This window comes from Calypte anna, chromosome 23 (assembly GCF_003957555.1).
Source record: "Calypte anna isolate BGI_N300 chromosome 23, bCalAnn1_v1.p, whole genome shotgun sequence".
NCBI lineage: Eukaryota > Metazoa > Chordata > Aves > Apodiformes > Trochilidae > Calypte > Calypte anna.
Genome location: NC_044268.1, coordinates 254,877 through 270,763, shown reverse-complemented (window position 1 = coordinate 270,763; position 15,887 = coordinate 254,877). Strand labels below are relative to the sequence as shown.

The following is a 15,887-nucleotide window of genomic DNA, read 5'->3' as shown; positions in this document are numbered from 1 at the left end:
CAAATGTAACAAAACAAGAAAAACCAACAAACCCTAAGGAAAATGAATGGAAATTGGCATGCCCTGTCTCCCTGCAGGAGCCTGGCTTCAAATCCAAGTTGCTATTCAGGATAGAAATGATCTTAGTGAAATCTCCTGCTCCCAAGCAAGTGTTTGCCTGCAGTGGAATGGGACAGCCAGGAGTTGGGCTGGGCAGGACACGTGAGGCTCTGTGCTGGAGTTGGGCTGTCCTGAAACTCTACCAAAGGTTTGCCTTGGCTGGGGCATGGCTGAGAGTTGGCCTGGGATGACATTGGCTTGTCTGCTGTGTTTTGGGAGTGGGAGGAAGGCTGTTCAGCCTGAAGAAGAGGCGGCTCAGGGGAGACCTCATCACTCTCTACAACTCCCTGAAAGGAGGTTGGAGCCAGGGGGGTGTTGGGCTCTTTTGCCAGGCAACTCTCAGCAAGACAAGAGGGCAGGGTCTCAAGTTGTGCCAGATGAGGTTTAGGTTGGAGATGAGAAAGAATTTCTTTCTGGAGAGGGTGATCAGGCATTGGAATGGGCTGCCCAGGGAAGTAGTGGATTCTCCGTGTCTGGAGATATTTAAAGAGCCTGGATGTGGCACTGGGTGCCATGGGCTGGGAACTGCAGCAGGAGTGGATCAAGGGTTGGACTTGATGATCTCTGAGGTCCCTTCCAACCCAGCCAGTTCTATAATTCTATGTTTCTAAGAAGGCACTGAGTTGCTCTTTCCCATGCCTGGAGGGTGCAGAGAGCTTTGCTCCATCTCCAGCTCTGGTGGTGATACTCACAAGGCTGCACAGGGCTTGGTAATTTATTTTTTTTCCCTTCAAGTTTCAGTGGTGAGATTTCTCAGAATATTTGGCTCCAAAATATGCAGATTTTGCAATAATTACTCTGCTCCGTTTTCTGGAAAAACTCTTTTAAGCTCTGAGGGTACATTAACCCTTTGCACATGCCTTGCTGGCAGAATGCAGAGTTTTGTTTGTCCATTTCCCTCATTGGGCATGAACCGGTGTCCTCAGGAGAGGTGAGAAGGGATCTCACTGAAACGTGAGGTTTAGGCACAAATTAATGAACACATCATTCAACCCTAGACATTTAGTGAGCAGAAAAATTTTCCTGGATGTCTTCCCTGTTTCTCTCTGTGGGTCTCTCCCTTCCCGTTGGACCTGAGGGCCTCACAGCCACTGCTGGATGACTCAGAACACATCTGTGAAAGGAGGAACCACCCCAGTTTAGAACTGGGGACTAACAGGGGCTGTCGATGGGATGACTTGCCCAGTTTCACACAGGAAATGTGTCACTGGGGTGGGAATTGAACCCGAGTCACTCAAGGTTAGCACTGGATTGCCTTCTCCCCCCAGCAGATGTTGTGTGAAATTGGTTTGGTTTAAAAACTGTACAAGAGTGGTGGTAAATCCCTGAGTTTCACAGAATCATAGAATGTCAGGGGCTGGAGGTGGCACTTCCTATGTTCTGGCTTCAACTCATTATTCCTTGTCCTATTCCTAGGCACCACTAGAAAGAGATTGGCCTTATCCTTTGGACACCCACCCCTCAGATATTTCTAGACATTCATCAGATCCCCTCTCAGCCTTCTTTTCTCAAGGCTGAACAGCCCCAGGGCTCTCAGGCTTTCTTCCCAGCAGAGATGCTCAAGTCCCTTCCTCAGCCTTGTAGCTCTCCCTTGACCTCTCTCCAGCAGACCCCTGTCAAAATTGAAAGAGTAGCTTGTGGCTTTAAAACAAAAAGCTGCTGCTTCATATTAAAAAAAGATCCTTTTAAAAGAAAAATCTGTATTTTTGTAACAATCAGCTGCTACTGAGGAAGAATAAAGCTCACCCTGTGCATGATGAGCTGGGGCACTGGGGTCAGCTGAGAGGAGGTGCTGGAGATGCTGGAGAGGTGATGGAGAGAAGTGGCCTGAGCAATATTCACACCCATGTGGATACATTAATTTTATCACCAAGACAGAGGAGCCCAAAGGAGGGATCTTCTGTCAATCCTGATGTTGCTCTGAGCAGTGGAGGATTTGCTTTTTCTTCCTAGTGGTGCTGACACCTGACAAAAGGTAAGGTGGGAGCAAGCTGGGGCTGAAGGCAGGTTGAAGAAGGTCAAAATTCCAGCAGTCTTTGGGCAGTGTGAGCCATAAAGTCAGAGCTTGTCCTGTCACAGCCAGTTGTGGAAGGAGTTAGTGTCCTTGAACAAGCCCCTTTCATAAATTCATTATTCAGCCTGAAGGACCTAAAAATACTCATGACACCAGGGTTTCTGTGCAGTCAGTGTTCTGGAGGTGCTTCAGAAAGCAATGTGCTTCCCCCCTCTGCTCCTTCGGAGGTTTGGAAACTCTGGGACTGTGTGGGAAAGGGAGAGGTGTTTATTCCTGAGGGTGTTAATCCACGTGCTGAGCTCTGGTGATGGGTTCAGACCCCTCTGCTGCAGAGGGACACAGGATCTGGTGTTGGGGACATCAACTTGGAGGAACCATCTGTTCTCCCATAGCATTGCAATGCTTGTGTATGTGAAGAAAATGTCTTTTTCTTTGCATATAAAGTATATCCCAAGCATGCACCATATTCTGTGTCATTTTAAAAGTACAGCTTCATTTGGAATGTTGTGCTCCTTTATCTAAACCTGACCTGTGCATAGACCTCTGCATCCACGCTAGCAGTTTTGTGGAATGTAAGTATGGAGGAACTGAATGGTTTATTTAAAGCTTCAGGTCCTGGAATGCAAAACTCAGGACCAAATACGAGCTTTAGAGGCAGGGCTGCAGGACCTGTGTGCTGGTCTGAATACTCAATATCTGGGCAGCCCTGAAATCCACAGCAAGGTGTGGAGGTTAGGTGTGGAGCTTTAGTATTATTTGCTCTACATCTGCCCAAGGTGGACACCAACCAAGCCATGGTTTCCCTTGCATCCTGGCCCAGGAGGAGGGATACCTTGTGGCCACTTGTTTTCTCCCAAGGTGCACATCACCCTCAGGGTAAACATGCTGCAGGAGGTGAGTGCAGTCACCAAGAGCTTCTCCAGCTGTTGGGACTGAGTTTGTGTACTGTTTTGGTTACCAAGCAATCCTCTCCATCAGGGCAGCTGCTGCAAGGCCCCTGTGCTGGCAGCACAGGCAGTGTTTCAGTGTGCACACACTGCCATCCCAACGGGCTCTTTCTTTTACAGACGGAATTAAATCGTGGGGCAAACAAAAGAGAGAGACCGTCAAAACCCCAGCCTGCCAACTCCACTGTAAGTAAGCTGATTTTTTTTTTCCCTGGGGACTCCTCCTGGCTGTGTGTCCTGCCCTTTGCAGTGGACTCAACCTGGGAACAGGACTTGTTTTCTGTCTGCCTGCTTTGCTTTGCTTTTTCTTCAGTACACTTGAGAACCTTTTGCCTGGGGAGTCTTCCCAGTGCCACGGTTGCATTTCCCATTACTGAGGCTCTTACAAGAGGTAATGAGAGGAAATCTACTAATGCTGCATTGTGAACCCCTCTCATCAGTAAATGACTTTGAATGTCTAAGGTAGCACCTGCCCTTTTGTTCAAAGTCCCAGTTGGGATCATGGCAGAGGCCATGACCTCCAGTTAGCAGAATGCCCCCCATCACCACCACCACCACCACCCTGGGCTTCGCCCATCACCCTCTCTGGTTTTTTGTGAAGTGTGGGCTTGCAGGGTTCTTTGTAAAAACTGAGGAACAGCTTGAGCTGCTGAAAAAAAGGGATCTGCTTTCCCACAGATGTGTCTCTCCAGATTGATTCATCTGTACATTAAAAAGAGGTAAATGCTGACAGGTTGCATAGAGTGTCCCATTCTCATTCAGTGTAAGGAGATTTCCCCTTTAGAGAGTTCCCCTTCAGCATCCCACCTGGATGAAATTCATACATGCTTTAGGAGCTGGCTTGGCACCATTGTTTAGTAGCCACAGGCAGGAAATGAAAGAGGCAACATTTCAGTAGGAGGGCACGTGTGCTTTCTCTTCACCTGCTATTGTTGTCAATGAAATCCAAGATTAGTGCCAGCTTAAGAGTGGATTTTATGCAGAAAAGCTTTTCTTTTTGTGTGCCAGGGAGGATCTGTGCTGTGTTAGGCAGTGCTTTGTAAGTAGTCAGCTTTACTGTGTAACCTGTTTGGAAGAGAAAATACTGATAAAAATTGTAAAGCCAGAAATGTTTGCAGGAGATTAGAAGGAATTGAAGTTTGAAACCATTGTAATACATTTGTTTCAAATCTCTCTGTGTTTCAAGTCTCTGTGTTTGGTTACTGCACCACAGCCAGGCTGCGGGTGCCTTCAACTGAGTGTGAGTCCCTGCGGTTTGACTTCCTACAATGTATGTTTAGATTATTATTAGAAGTAATGTGTCCTGAATGGCAGGCATTCAGTCAGTCCTTCTGAATTGCTTTTCTGCAAAATATTTACTGTTCTCCTCTACAGAAGTAACAGCATTTAATTACTTAAATCCAAATGCTAAAGTAATTTTTTCCTGTTTGTTTTCTTTTGGATGTAATTACAGAAATGTGGGAAATACTTTTCCAAGGCTTTTGAACTCAAAAGTGGAACAGAAGGAAGACACAGGGGGACGTGCACCGTTCAGTGTTATTTTCCTTGCGCAGGAAAAAAAGATCATTATGAGATGAGTGCTAAAGTCTCAAGTTTTCAAAGGTTTGCATAACAAACAAGAGACACATTGTGGGTTGCATCTTGACTTTGAAGGCTTGCCACTGTCAACTGAAATAAAATGGCAAGGTTTAAAGCCTTAACCAAGTTCACAAGGAAAATATTTGGACTAAAAGTTTTGGAAAGTTTTCTCTCTTTGAAGTAGTTTGTCATGTGTTACCAATGTGAACTTTATTGACCTTGAAACATTTTTTTTTTTTTTTAATCAAATAGCAACTAGTGACACTTTAGTAAAATCTTAAATCAACAACCATCTCCTGGCGGCTCCAGCTTTGTAGCAAATGCAGGCAAAACAGGGAATCTACAGAGGAGACCTTTATTATTTGTAAATGAAGCCTGCCAAAACCTTCCCGAAATAGCATTCAAAGACCCTTTTAAGGTCATGGATCCTGAACAAAGCCAGAAGAGCACAAAAAAGGCTGAGGAAAGTCCAAGAAAGAGGCTTCCCAAAGGAGAGGCTTTCCAAGCCAATATTTCATCCACAGCTACGTACCAGGGCAGCTCTGCTCCTTCACAAGGAACCCCTCTCCGAGACCCCGTACCGCAGCAGCACTTTTCTGGTTCTTTGGCGATTCCAAGAGAGGAGTCTCAGGAGAAGACTGGACATCAGAAGCAACCTAAACCTTCCTCTTTTGAACATCCTCCCCACGTTTCCCAGCTTCAGCAGCACGCACTGTCACCAGCATTTATGTCTCCTGGGAAACCAGAGCACGTCCTTGAAAGTCCCACATGGCAGCTAGTTGATCCAGTAAGACCAGGTCCCTCTGGGTCCTTCTCATCACCCGGGCTTCACTCTCACCATGGCCAGCTCTTACCTTCCCATTCACAAATCATTCCTGGAGAGGACATGCCGGCCGTTCAAAAGGTCTACATCCCTCGCCCTTCACAGGTTTCCTTAAAGCAAGCTGAGGAAGTGCACAAGAAGGAAAAGAAACCTCAGAAGCCAGGGAAATACATTTGCCAGTACTGCAGCAGGCCTTGTGCAAAGCCAAGTGTGCTCCAAAAACACATCAGGTCACACACGGGTGAGAGGCCCTACCCTTGCATTCCATGTGGCTTTTCTTTTAAGACTAAGAGCAATTTGTATAAACATAGGAAGTCTCATGCTCACCGAATAAAAGCTGGGCTGGCCTCAGGGATTGGAGCAGAGATGTACCCATCGAGTCTGGAAATGGAAAGGATCGGTGGGGAGGACTTTGAAGAGCCAACTGAAGGAGAAAGCACAGATTCAGAGGAGGAGACGGGCGCAATGGGCCATCCGGTGGAGCTCTCCCCCAGGCAGAAGCACACCCTGTTGTCCAGCAGTTTGCTGAGTGGGGGCAGCCAAGGCTCCAGCCATGACCGGTGTTCATTGTCTCATTCCAGTATGTCCCAGTCTCTCGAGGACAGCACCCAGTTTGCGGAGCCATCATCAGACCATGCTCTGAGCCATAAATCTGAAGATACTCACACCATAAAGCAGAAGCTCGCCCTCCGCTTGAGCGAACGGAAGAAGATCATAGATGAACAAGCTTTCCTCAGCCCTGGGAGCAAAGGCAGCACCGAGTCAGGCTACTTCTCCAGATCAGAAAGTGCAGAGCAGCAGATCAGCCCTCCAAATACGAACGCAAAATCTTACGCAGAAATTATTTTTGGGAAATGTGGTAGAATTGGGCAAAGGACTGCGGCGTTGGCTGCAAACACAACCCAGGGGCTTCCGCACCTGTCTACCGAAGAAAAACCCAGTATGGTACCATTATCTGTGCCTAGAACACAGGTTATTGAACACATCACTAAGCTAATTACAATTAATGAAGCTGTTGTAGATACCAGTGAAATAGATAGCGTTAAGCCTAGAAGAAGCTCTTTATCTAGACGTAGCAGCATTGAATCTCCAAAGTCTGGTGTATATAGAGAACCGTTTCAGTTCGATATCAAATCTGGTTCCAGTAGCCAGTTGGATGCCTCAAAAGTGTTGACATCCCACGGTGAAAAAATGAAGCCCGAACAATCATTGTTGTCACTTCAGCAATCCCACAGTGCCACAGAGACAGTGCCTCTCCTAAGAAGCCACTCAATGCCTTCTGCTGCATGCACTATAAGCTCCCCACATACCTTTAGAGGTAGCTATTCATTTGATGATCACATCATGGAGCCTGAAGTCTTAAGCCGCAGTCAAGCGTTTTCTTCCCATCCTCGAATGCTCAAACGACAACCAGCTATCGAGCTACCTTTGGGAGTAGAATATGTCTCGGAGGAGGTTAGCTCTGCCAACAAAGAAACTGTTCCCAAACCTCCTGAGGAGCCTGAAACCAAGGAAAGCGATCTTACCAAAAAGTCACGGAAGGGTCCGAAAGTGAAAGGGTTCATGTACGAGTGCAACGTGTGTGGCGCTCGGTATAAGAAGAGAGACAATTACGAAGCCCACAAGAAATATTACTGTTCAGAACTGCAGCTCTCCAAGCCTCGTTCTTCCACTTCCCATACCTCTTCAGAGACTGAGAAAAGCGTTGCAGATCCTGACACGTGGCCCCAGATGATGCATTACAAGCTGGGGAGCAGTTTGGAGCTCACCCCTCTCCGGAAAAGACGAAAGGAGAAGAGTCTTGGTGACGATGAGGAGCCTCCAGCTTTTGAGTTGTCTGACACTCCCTCCTCCAGCACTGGGCCAGGGACTCAGTTTGCAAACCCAGCATCATCTGATGTTGCTTTGAACCTAACCCGTGAATCCATTAAGTCATCAGCAGATCCGGGTAAATCTGCACCTTCTGATGTCAGCGCCAGCTTTCATTCCAGGAATACCAAGCCGGCTGCGAGTACAGAGGGCAAAGAGAGAAGAACAACCTCAAAGGAGATCTCTGTCATCCAGCACACAAGCTCCTTTGAAAAGTCTGACTCCATCGAGCAGGTGAGCAGCTTGGAAGCAGAAGACAAGCCCTTGTCACAATACCCTTCTCAGCCAACCCCCCAGCACAGCCGGCCCTCTCACTCCCTGCAGCCCAAGCTGGTGCGCCAGCCCAACATCCAGGTCCCAGAGATTCTAGTCACAGAAGAGCCTGACAGACCTGAAACAGAGCCAGAGCCTCCTCCAAAAGAGCCAGAGAAAACAGATGAATTTCAGTGGCCACAGAGGAGCCAGACACTCTCTCAGCTCCCTGCAGAGAAACTCCCACCAAAAAAGAAGAGGCTGCGGCTGGCAGAGATGGCTCAGTCCTCTGGGGAGTCCAGTTTTGAATCAGTCTCCCTCACTCGAAGCCCGAGTCAGGAAAGCAGCGTATCCCACAGCTCCAGCCACTCTGTCTCCTTTGATCGTGAAGATCACAGCAAGTCAGAGTCAACCAGCCAGCCCTCAGAAACCCACCCAAAGCCTCCCGGTGTTGGATCACATATGTTGATGGTGCCGAGCCATCATCATCATCATTCCAGAGAAATGCGGAGATCTGCTTCGGAGCAGACACCCAACGTGTCCCATCCTTCCCAGATGTCAGAGACCCGCAGTAAATCATTTGACTATGGGAGCTTGTCGTCCACTCCTGCCTCCAGCCCTGGCCCCTCGGCCTCCTCAGCTCCCCAGGAGAGGAGGAAATGCTTTCTGGTTCGGCAAGCTTCCCTCACGAGACACCCAGAGCATGAGCCAGACTCGGCCCCAACAGTTCGGCCAGAGGCAGAAGATACAGCTCCTTCTTCAAGTAAATCTCCTTCGACAAGTTTGCCCCATCAACCAACATCTTCATCCCCTTTACCTTCTCATGGTACTTACCCAAGTGAAAAGAGTCAGCCGAAAGACAGCCCTCCACCAGCATACACCCAGCCCTACACAGAAGCTCTGCAGGTGTTTCACCATCCCATCCCACAGCTGACACTGCATGAGAAGCAGTTCATGTCCCCGCAGGTTTCTATCTTTCCCTACCAGCATCTCTTGCCTCAGCCAGGGCAGTCGGCAGAGCTCTTTGCTGCACACACCATGTCTGAGATCCTCTCTGCTCAGTTCACCATGCCTCAGATTCCTCCTTCCATATTTCAGGCCCCACCGCTGCCTCTCCCGCAAACGCTCATCCACCCAGCTCCTCTTCATCTCGCTCCTCCCCTGATGTCTCACCCTGCCGAGGTGCCCTTCAGGCATCCTTCGTTCCTTCCTGTGCATTACCCTGGCTCCTCACCAATCCCTTCAGCCTTTTTTCTGCCTCTTCAGTCTCAGTTTGCTCTCCAGCTGCCAGGTGAAGCCGGACATTTACCACAGATCAAATCCAGTTTATTTTCAGCAGCGGGCACCTCCAGCCTTTCCCCATGCACAGAATACAGCTCAGACAGTAGGTTGCATCCTCTGACCCGCACAACAAGTCCTTCGGTGTCCATATCTACATCTCAGCTCCTCGTTCCTACACGGTCAGACCCAGTGGTGTCCCTCGTGGTCCCTGTCCGCATACAGACGAACATGCCATCCTACGGGACCGCCATGTATACCACGCTCTCCCAGATCCTGGTCACTCAATCCCAGTGCAGTTCCTCTTCCATCGTTCTCCCCAAATTCGATGACCACCAACCCAAAGGTACCCTGGTCTGCAGTGCTGATGTTCCTGGACTGGGCTTTGATCTGGCACAGGTGATCACAGAGGATCAGAGAAGCATTTTTCAGAGCCCGTATCTGAGGGTGCCCTTACCCCTGCCAGAACGCAAGGGCTACATGCCACTCACCTCCCCATCAGACAGCGTCCTTGGGCTGGAAGGAGGCCCATCAACAGTTGGGGGAAGCAAGAGGATGCTCTCCCCAGCTGGCAGTTTGGAGCTGACGATGGAAACACAACAGCAGAAGAGAGTGAAAGAGGAGGAAGTGTCGGAAGCAGAAGAGAAGCTGGAAGTGGTGAAGCCACCCAGTGCAGTAGAAGAAGGGAAAAAGCAGGATAAATCTCACTTTCTTCCAGAAAGCCAAGGAAGGGTTGAGGTTGAAACACCGCCTAGTTTGTCCTCAGAGCAGTCGGAGCCAAAGGAAACCCCAAGTACTTTGCAGCAAGCTGTGTCCCATTCAGGTTCTCCAAGTTTTGAGGCACCGGATGAGTGCAAGCAGCCAACTGGCAAGCAGTTCCTCACCAAGGCACCTTTGCAACCTGTGAAGAAAGAAGACTCCAAAGAACCGGTGGAGCAGTCTCCACCAAACCCTCCAAGCCCTGCGCCTCTCTCTGAGGCCGCTCGTAGTGCAATGAAGTCTCGAGAAGGTACAGAAACAAAGAAGGTACTTCAGTTCCCCAGTCTCCACACAACCACTAATGTCAGTTGGTGCTATTTAAACTACATAAAGCCAAATCATATCCAGCAAGCTGACCGAAGGTCTTCAGTCTATGCCAGCTGGTGTATCAGCTTGTACAACCCCAACCTGCCGGGGATATCCACTAAAGCAGCCCTCTCCCTCCTGAGGTCCAAGCAGAAGGTGAGCAAGGAAACCTACACCATGGCTACTGCTCCACGTCCAGAGGCAGGCAGGCTTGTCCCGTCCAGCTCCAGGAAGCCAAAAATGACCGAGGTAATGCAATCCTATATATTTCTCCTCATCCATTTGGATACATGGGAAGAGGGGGACGAGGGCCGGGGAATTGCTGTCCTTAGTTTCATAGGAGTTTATTCATCCCTGTCTCAGCTGGGTAAGCAGTTGTTCTCAGTGAAACTTGTAGAGTGAAGAAGCTAAAACCCACTCTAATAAAATCAAATGAAAAGAAAGGCAAACCTGCTCCAAGGCAATGTGCCATATTTCTGTTCTCCAGTTTCTACTTGCCTTGTAATCAAAAGAGCAATGTAGGAATCACCACCGCACCATGAACTGCCACTGCTCAAGCACAAAGGATTAGACTTGATTTGCATTTGTCTTGATATTTCAAATAGCTTTACAACCTTTTTTTTCTTTTTTTTAATTTTTTTTTAAAATATATAAATAAATGCTGTTATAATTCCCTACATTTTGCATGTTATAAATGAAAAAGGATTACCTTGGGGAAATGGGATTCTGTCTGGTTGTGCATCTACTGATCTTGCATTAATGAACATGGAGAGGCATGCTTAAAAATATTAAAGGGAGATTTGCAAGTATATTGAGGCCTCCAAAGAGGCATGAAGGCATGCAGTGACATTTATAAAAGTGCCTCAGTCAGTTAGACATGGAGTCTTGGCAAAACACCCGTGTCGTTTGGCCCATTTAATTCATGTCCTTTGCTGTCCACCTGCTTGCCCAGGCAGCTAAGGATATTTTATGCTTGGGCTTTAGAGCTAAGGGGAGCAGGGCAAGCAGCTTCACAGGGGGCAGAGGTCACCAAAGGCATTGTCACAGAAGTCTTTACCACACTTGTGGGAGCTGCCCACTGTTATCTCATTTTGAGGCCAGATTTTTCCTCTCTCGGTTAATGCTGAACCATATGGATCCATTTAATCCATATCATGGTCATGTAGGTTAGTAAACAGAATTGCTCTAAACATTTTGCAATTTGATCTTCATCTTCAGTCAATTTGTATTGATGGATTGTTCATTTTCTTTCTGTATCATGAAATGGACTCTGAATATTAAATTTATCATAATCACTGCTGCAGCTGCTGCTTACAAATATGTCTTAAAATACCCAGTAGTGTTGCTTTTGGTTCAAGAGATCTTTGTTCATCATTTCCATCATTCTTCTTCAGAAGTACAAACAACAGAAGTGATGGAGACATAGGGGCAGATAATTATTACCTGTGCAGTGCAATAACCACGGTAACGCTTGATATTCATGCACTTGATATTTGTGCACTCTTTTTTGAAAGGATTTTATCTGAATGGGGTCGTACCATCCTTTATTTCAGTCTCGAGTAGAAGTGCCTGTGCCTCTCTGAGCTTTGCTCTTTGTCGTGGTGCTACAATGCACACTAAAGGTGTGTTTTGGAAATAAGAGACAACCTATATCCTGGAGTTAAATGTTCCAGACAGGAATGGTTCAGCCCTTAGTCATCAAAATACATATTTCACTGCATGCATTTGATGAAGAGGCTCAAAACTCTTTTAGACCAAACCCTATAAGTTCAGCGGTGGTGAAAGTCCAAGTTTTCATGGTACAATTTGCAAAAGTAAGGGTTTGTCCTACCAAATTCACCTAGAAAAGGGTGTGTAGCCTGGATCTGAAATTAATAGTTGCTGCTGCTGCTTAAAGGAGTGCAGTTTGCAGAAGTTATGTTAATTTCAGTGGACATAAATTGGCTTCATGCCAAGCAGAGAAATAAATTTTTGATTAGCTGATCAGTGGGAGTGAAATCCTCAGCTGAGGTTTTAAGATACATGTGGCAGGCAGAGATTAGGAAGTTGGGTGGCTGGTAACTGGGGAGGATGTGATTAGCAGGAGCTGCCTGGCAGTGGTGTCAATCAAAGGTTGAAAGTTCAGCCTGCAGTTAACTCTGCTCTAGCTCTTTCCCTTTATATTTTCTTCTAAATATTTTCTTCTTTATGTAACTAGTTGTCAGTCAACACAACAGAAAATGTAAAACAGCTCTAATATTTTGTACAATTATGCATGCAGCAAGCTCCTAGCAAGCAGTAGTACTGTATATACTGTCTAGGTACTTGGCTTGGTTTATAAATTCCCAGTGGGATTTACTGAGCAGATCAATTCTGAAGTGACTGTAGGCTCCAGCATGCATGTAGGGATGGCTAATGACACTGTATCGGGCTTGCACACTTTGTAAATTAAACAAGATTGTACAAGGGGATGGTAGTGACTGTATGATTGTGGCTCTCCCTGGTGCCTTTCATCTGTCTATGTTTTGTGCTTTCAAAAGTTGCAATAAATAAACCTCATGCTACATCTAGAAAGTCAATTGTTTTGTATTCCTCAGCAAATAAGGAGCTGAACTGGGAAGGTTGTCACTGGAATTCTCACAGGCATGTAGCTCCCATCAGGAGGTGAAGTTGTAACGCCCAAGGTTTCGTTTTTGAAGGTGTTCAGTGTGTCTCCTGCCACTGATTTCCTCTGACCACAGATGTCTCCATGGCCAGAGACACCAGCTAAAGACCATTTTTACTGCTAAACTATTAAGATGGTTCCTGGCATGTTCTGTCTGGGGCTGACAGCCCTTTCCCAAGCAATTCCCTGGCACAGTTAGGAAGATAGGACAGGACAGGGACCATTCCCAAGAGGCATCTAGGAAGGGTATGTGGGTCTGACGGTGTGAAAGTGGGCTGACCCAAGGCAGAGAGCAGTCCCTGGTGAATTTAATGCTCTGAGCTTCTGAAATTACTGGGCAGATTTGAAATGCTTAACCTGAATTTCATAAAGCTACTTTTTAGTGAGTCCATGCCTGCTCCTGCTGCAAATCTGGTGGTCACACCAGCAGCATGCTGGGATGGGTTTTGCCTGTCTCAGTTTGAGGTACTCAGTCGGTTTCCTGAATAACCATGAGAGACAAAGAGGCAGCTCTGGGTTGATCCCTTCCTCCCGAAGATGTGTCTGAAGTAGGGCAGGTGAATCACCCTTGAGAGCTCCACTCTTCCCAGCAACTGTAGAGCCAAGGGTGATCAGCTCTGCTCTAGACTTCTGCCAGTTCATTGGCTATGGTCAGTCCAAAATCCCTCTAATAACCCCGGTCTCTCAAACACTGTAGCCTTTCCCATGAATTATATATAAAGTGAGGATCTGAGTAATTCAGTTGAACTTCAAAGATACTCTTGTATTTGTGTGAAAAGCAACCCAGTGTCCTCTTCCAGAGCTTTGGACACCCTTGTTATCTGTACTGTTAGGTTGTAGGAGATCTGCATCCCATGGTTTCATTCCAGGTGTGGGCAGCTCCCCCTGCATGGGACGGAGCTGAAGAGACAACTCTAATGTTGAGGTCCATGTGCTATAACAAAGGACATTAAGCATGCTGGATGAGATGTCAGTGCATGACTTCAACCTGGCTCTAAGCAAGGGGTGACAAGTTTAACAGTGAAAAAACAAGTTTCACCATGAGAACATCTGGGGAGGTTGAGGATTATTTTCTCCCATTGGTTTTGTGGCTTTCTCTGTACTGTGCCCTTGGCAACAGGGTTGCAGTGACAGGAAATCACCCGAGAGCTTTGACTGCCAAGTGATTTATATCAAGTTGAGATGGCTAAAGTCCAAATTTGTGTGCATGTGTGTGTACGAGGGGGAAGCCCAAAGGCTGAGGTTAAGTATGAGTTCTACTGTTGCTGAACTTTGTAGATGCATGTATTAAAGGGAAGATTATACAAGGACAGAGGAGTGGAGCTGGGAGCAGAGATCCATGGCTACACCACACTCCCAAAGTCACCCAATCAAGACACTTCTTTCTGTGCCTCCATTTTCCAGTTGGCAAGAGCTGGATAATACTGAGCCACTGTATGCAGGGGGATTTTAAAACTGTGAGGATTTAAAAAAGTGGTCACTGTGCATGCATCATAACCAGCAGGGCTCAAAATCCAGGAGCAGAGCCCCTATTTGTTAGGAGGCTGTGCTGATTGCTGCACTGGAGCAACGTGTGCAGTAGGATGCTGGGTCCTTCTGAGGCAGCCTGCAGTGTTTGGTCTGTGTCTTTTTTAGAGTGATTTTGTATGTAATCAATGATTGTTTTACTCTTTTGGGGAGATAGGTTCATTTGCCTTCGCTCCTTTCTAATGAAGGTCGAAAAGACATAACTAGAGCTGAGAAGGAAGAGGATAAAAGAGGAAAAGCAGAAGAAGAGGCTCTTGTAACCAAAAGAGGGGAGCCAGTCCGGATCAAGATCTTTGAAGGAGGGTAAGTGTCTCATTTTATTTCTCAATTTCTGTCATATTGTGTAGGAGCTGCTGATAACAATCATGGCAAGTCAGTGAAGGTACCACGTGGAGGTGAGGAGAAGGCCACATAAAGTTGGATTTCATTTTGCTTTGTAGACCCACTGTAAAAACCTGACCCTGGATATCAGTAGATACTCCAGACTGCCTTAATATTCTTTTTCTGAGTTTTCTTCAAGTTAGCCAGCACTTGGATCTCTTTTCTGAGTGGATGGTTGAGCCAAGATGGCTGAAGAGCACAAATCCCTCATGTAGCTGTCTCTAATGTGCTGGGGCTGTACTCTGTGTTATCTAAACCTTGCCAGAACCTTCTCCTGAAAATAATGTTCTCAGTGGTGGTTACCATCATAATGAGGAGATGGGGAGATCTTGTCTTGATTTGGGTGGAGGAGAAAAGCAGCATTGTATTTATGAGATTTGAATCCCACCCAAGGAAAGTAGCTCCAACCAGAATGGATGCAAGATCTAAATTCGATGTGTATCTTAACTCTTGGCTCCAGGTAATTCAAAGTACTCTTCAGTAATTCAGCACAGGTCTAAAATTATTGTTTATCTTCTGAAACATGAAAAAAAAAAAAAAAAATCAGTTAATAAGCAGCACATCTGTGGGGTATAGTTAAAGTTCATACTTGGAGATCATCCTTCCTGCCAGTTGCAGAGGAGGCCAAAGAGATGTAAGAAATCCCCAGCAGGATTCACCACTTCTGCTCTTGCCTTTGGGTGGTCTTGTGTTTGTGTGTTAGAAAAAGGCTGCAATTAGTCAGTGGTTGTGTCTCTCTGCTCTTACCAGTTGAAGTTAGCTATTCTTTATGAATATTTAATTAGCAGGTGATCAAACTTAGCTAACCAAAAGAGTAAAATAATGCTTTGGGAAAGGAAACCTGCTTGTTAGTTCAGGACAGCTCACCTCTCCCCCAGACACAGGGGCTGTGTGCTCAGCTCAGCTTAGACCCCTGCAAAGAGCTCACCCAGGGAAGCAGGAACCATTCCCCACTACATTCTTGTCAGGCACAACCTGTAATGGGCCTGACATGGAGACCCTGAACAAGGGTATGGAGGGATGGGACGAGGAGGAAGGGTTTCAGTCTGGCAGAGGGGAGATTGAGACGAGATCTTGGGAAGAAATTGTTTGGTGTGAAGGTGCTGAGCTCCAGAAGCTGTGGCTGCCCCATCCCTGGCAGTGTCCAAGGTTGGATGGGGCTTGGAGCACCCTGGGCTGGGGGAGGTGTCCCTGACCATGGCAGGGGTGGCACTGGGGGGGCTTTAAGGTCCCTTCCAACCCAAACCGGTCTGGGACTTTGTGAGTCAGGCAGGGAGCCAGGGAATGGCAAGAAAGCAACAGACAGAGGAATTTAATGGGTTTGGTTGTTGCCATCACCCTCCTGGAGTAGAGAGGGCCCATGGGACTATCTGAGCACTGGGGCTTGTTGCCTTTGAAGCCCACGAGAAG

At 47.1% G+C, this 15,887-nt stretch overlaps 1 protein-coding gene and 1 long non-coding RNA gene across 2 annotated transcripts in view; both read left to right on the top strand.

Moving 5' to 3' along the window:
- LOC115599579 overlaps positions 1 to 4,828 on the top strand; it is a 39,295-nt gene extending 34,467 nt beyond the window's left edge. The window contains exons 4-5 of the long non-coding RNA XR_003988510.1: positions 3,181 to 3,246; positions 4,514 to 4,828. This is a non-coding gene — a long non-coding RNA (uncharacterized LOC115599579). The remainder of the gene's footprint in view (positions 1 to 3,180; positions 3,247 to 4,513) is intronic.
- Positions 4,829 to 4,936: 108 nt separating this feature from the next.
- Positions 4,937 to 15,887, top strand: part of HIVEP3 (HIVEP zinc finger 3) — a 52,837-nt gene continuing 41,886 nt past the window's right edge. The window contains exons 1-2 of the mRNA XM_030464446.1: positions 4,937 to 10,174; positions 14,254 to 14,399. Coding sequence (XP_030320306.1) covers positions 5,060 to 10,174; positions 14,254 to 14,399 — 5,261 coding nt within the window. The 5' untranslated portion in view covers positions 4,937 to 5,059. The remainder of the gene's footprint in view (positions 10,175 to 14,253; positions 14,400 to 15,887) is intronic.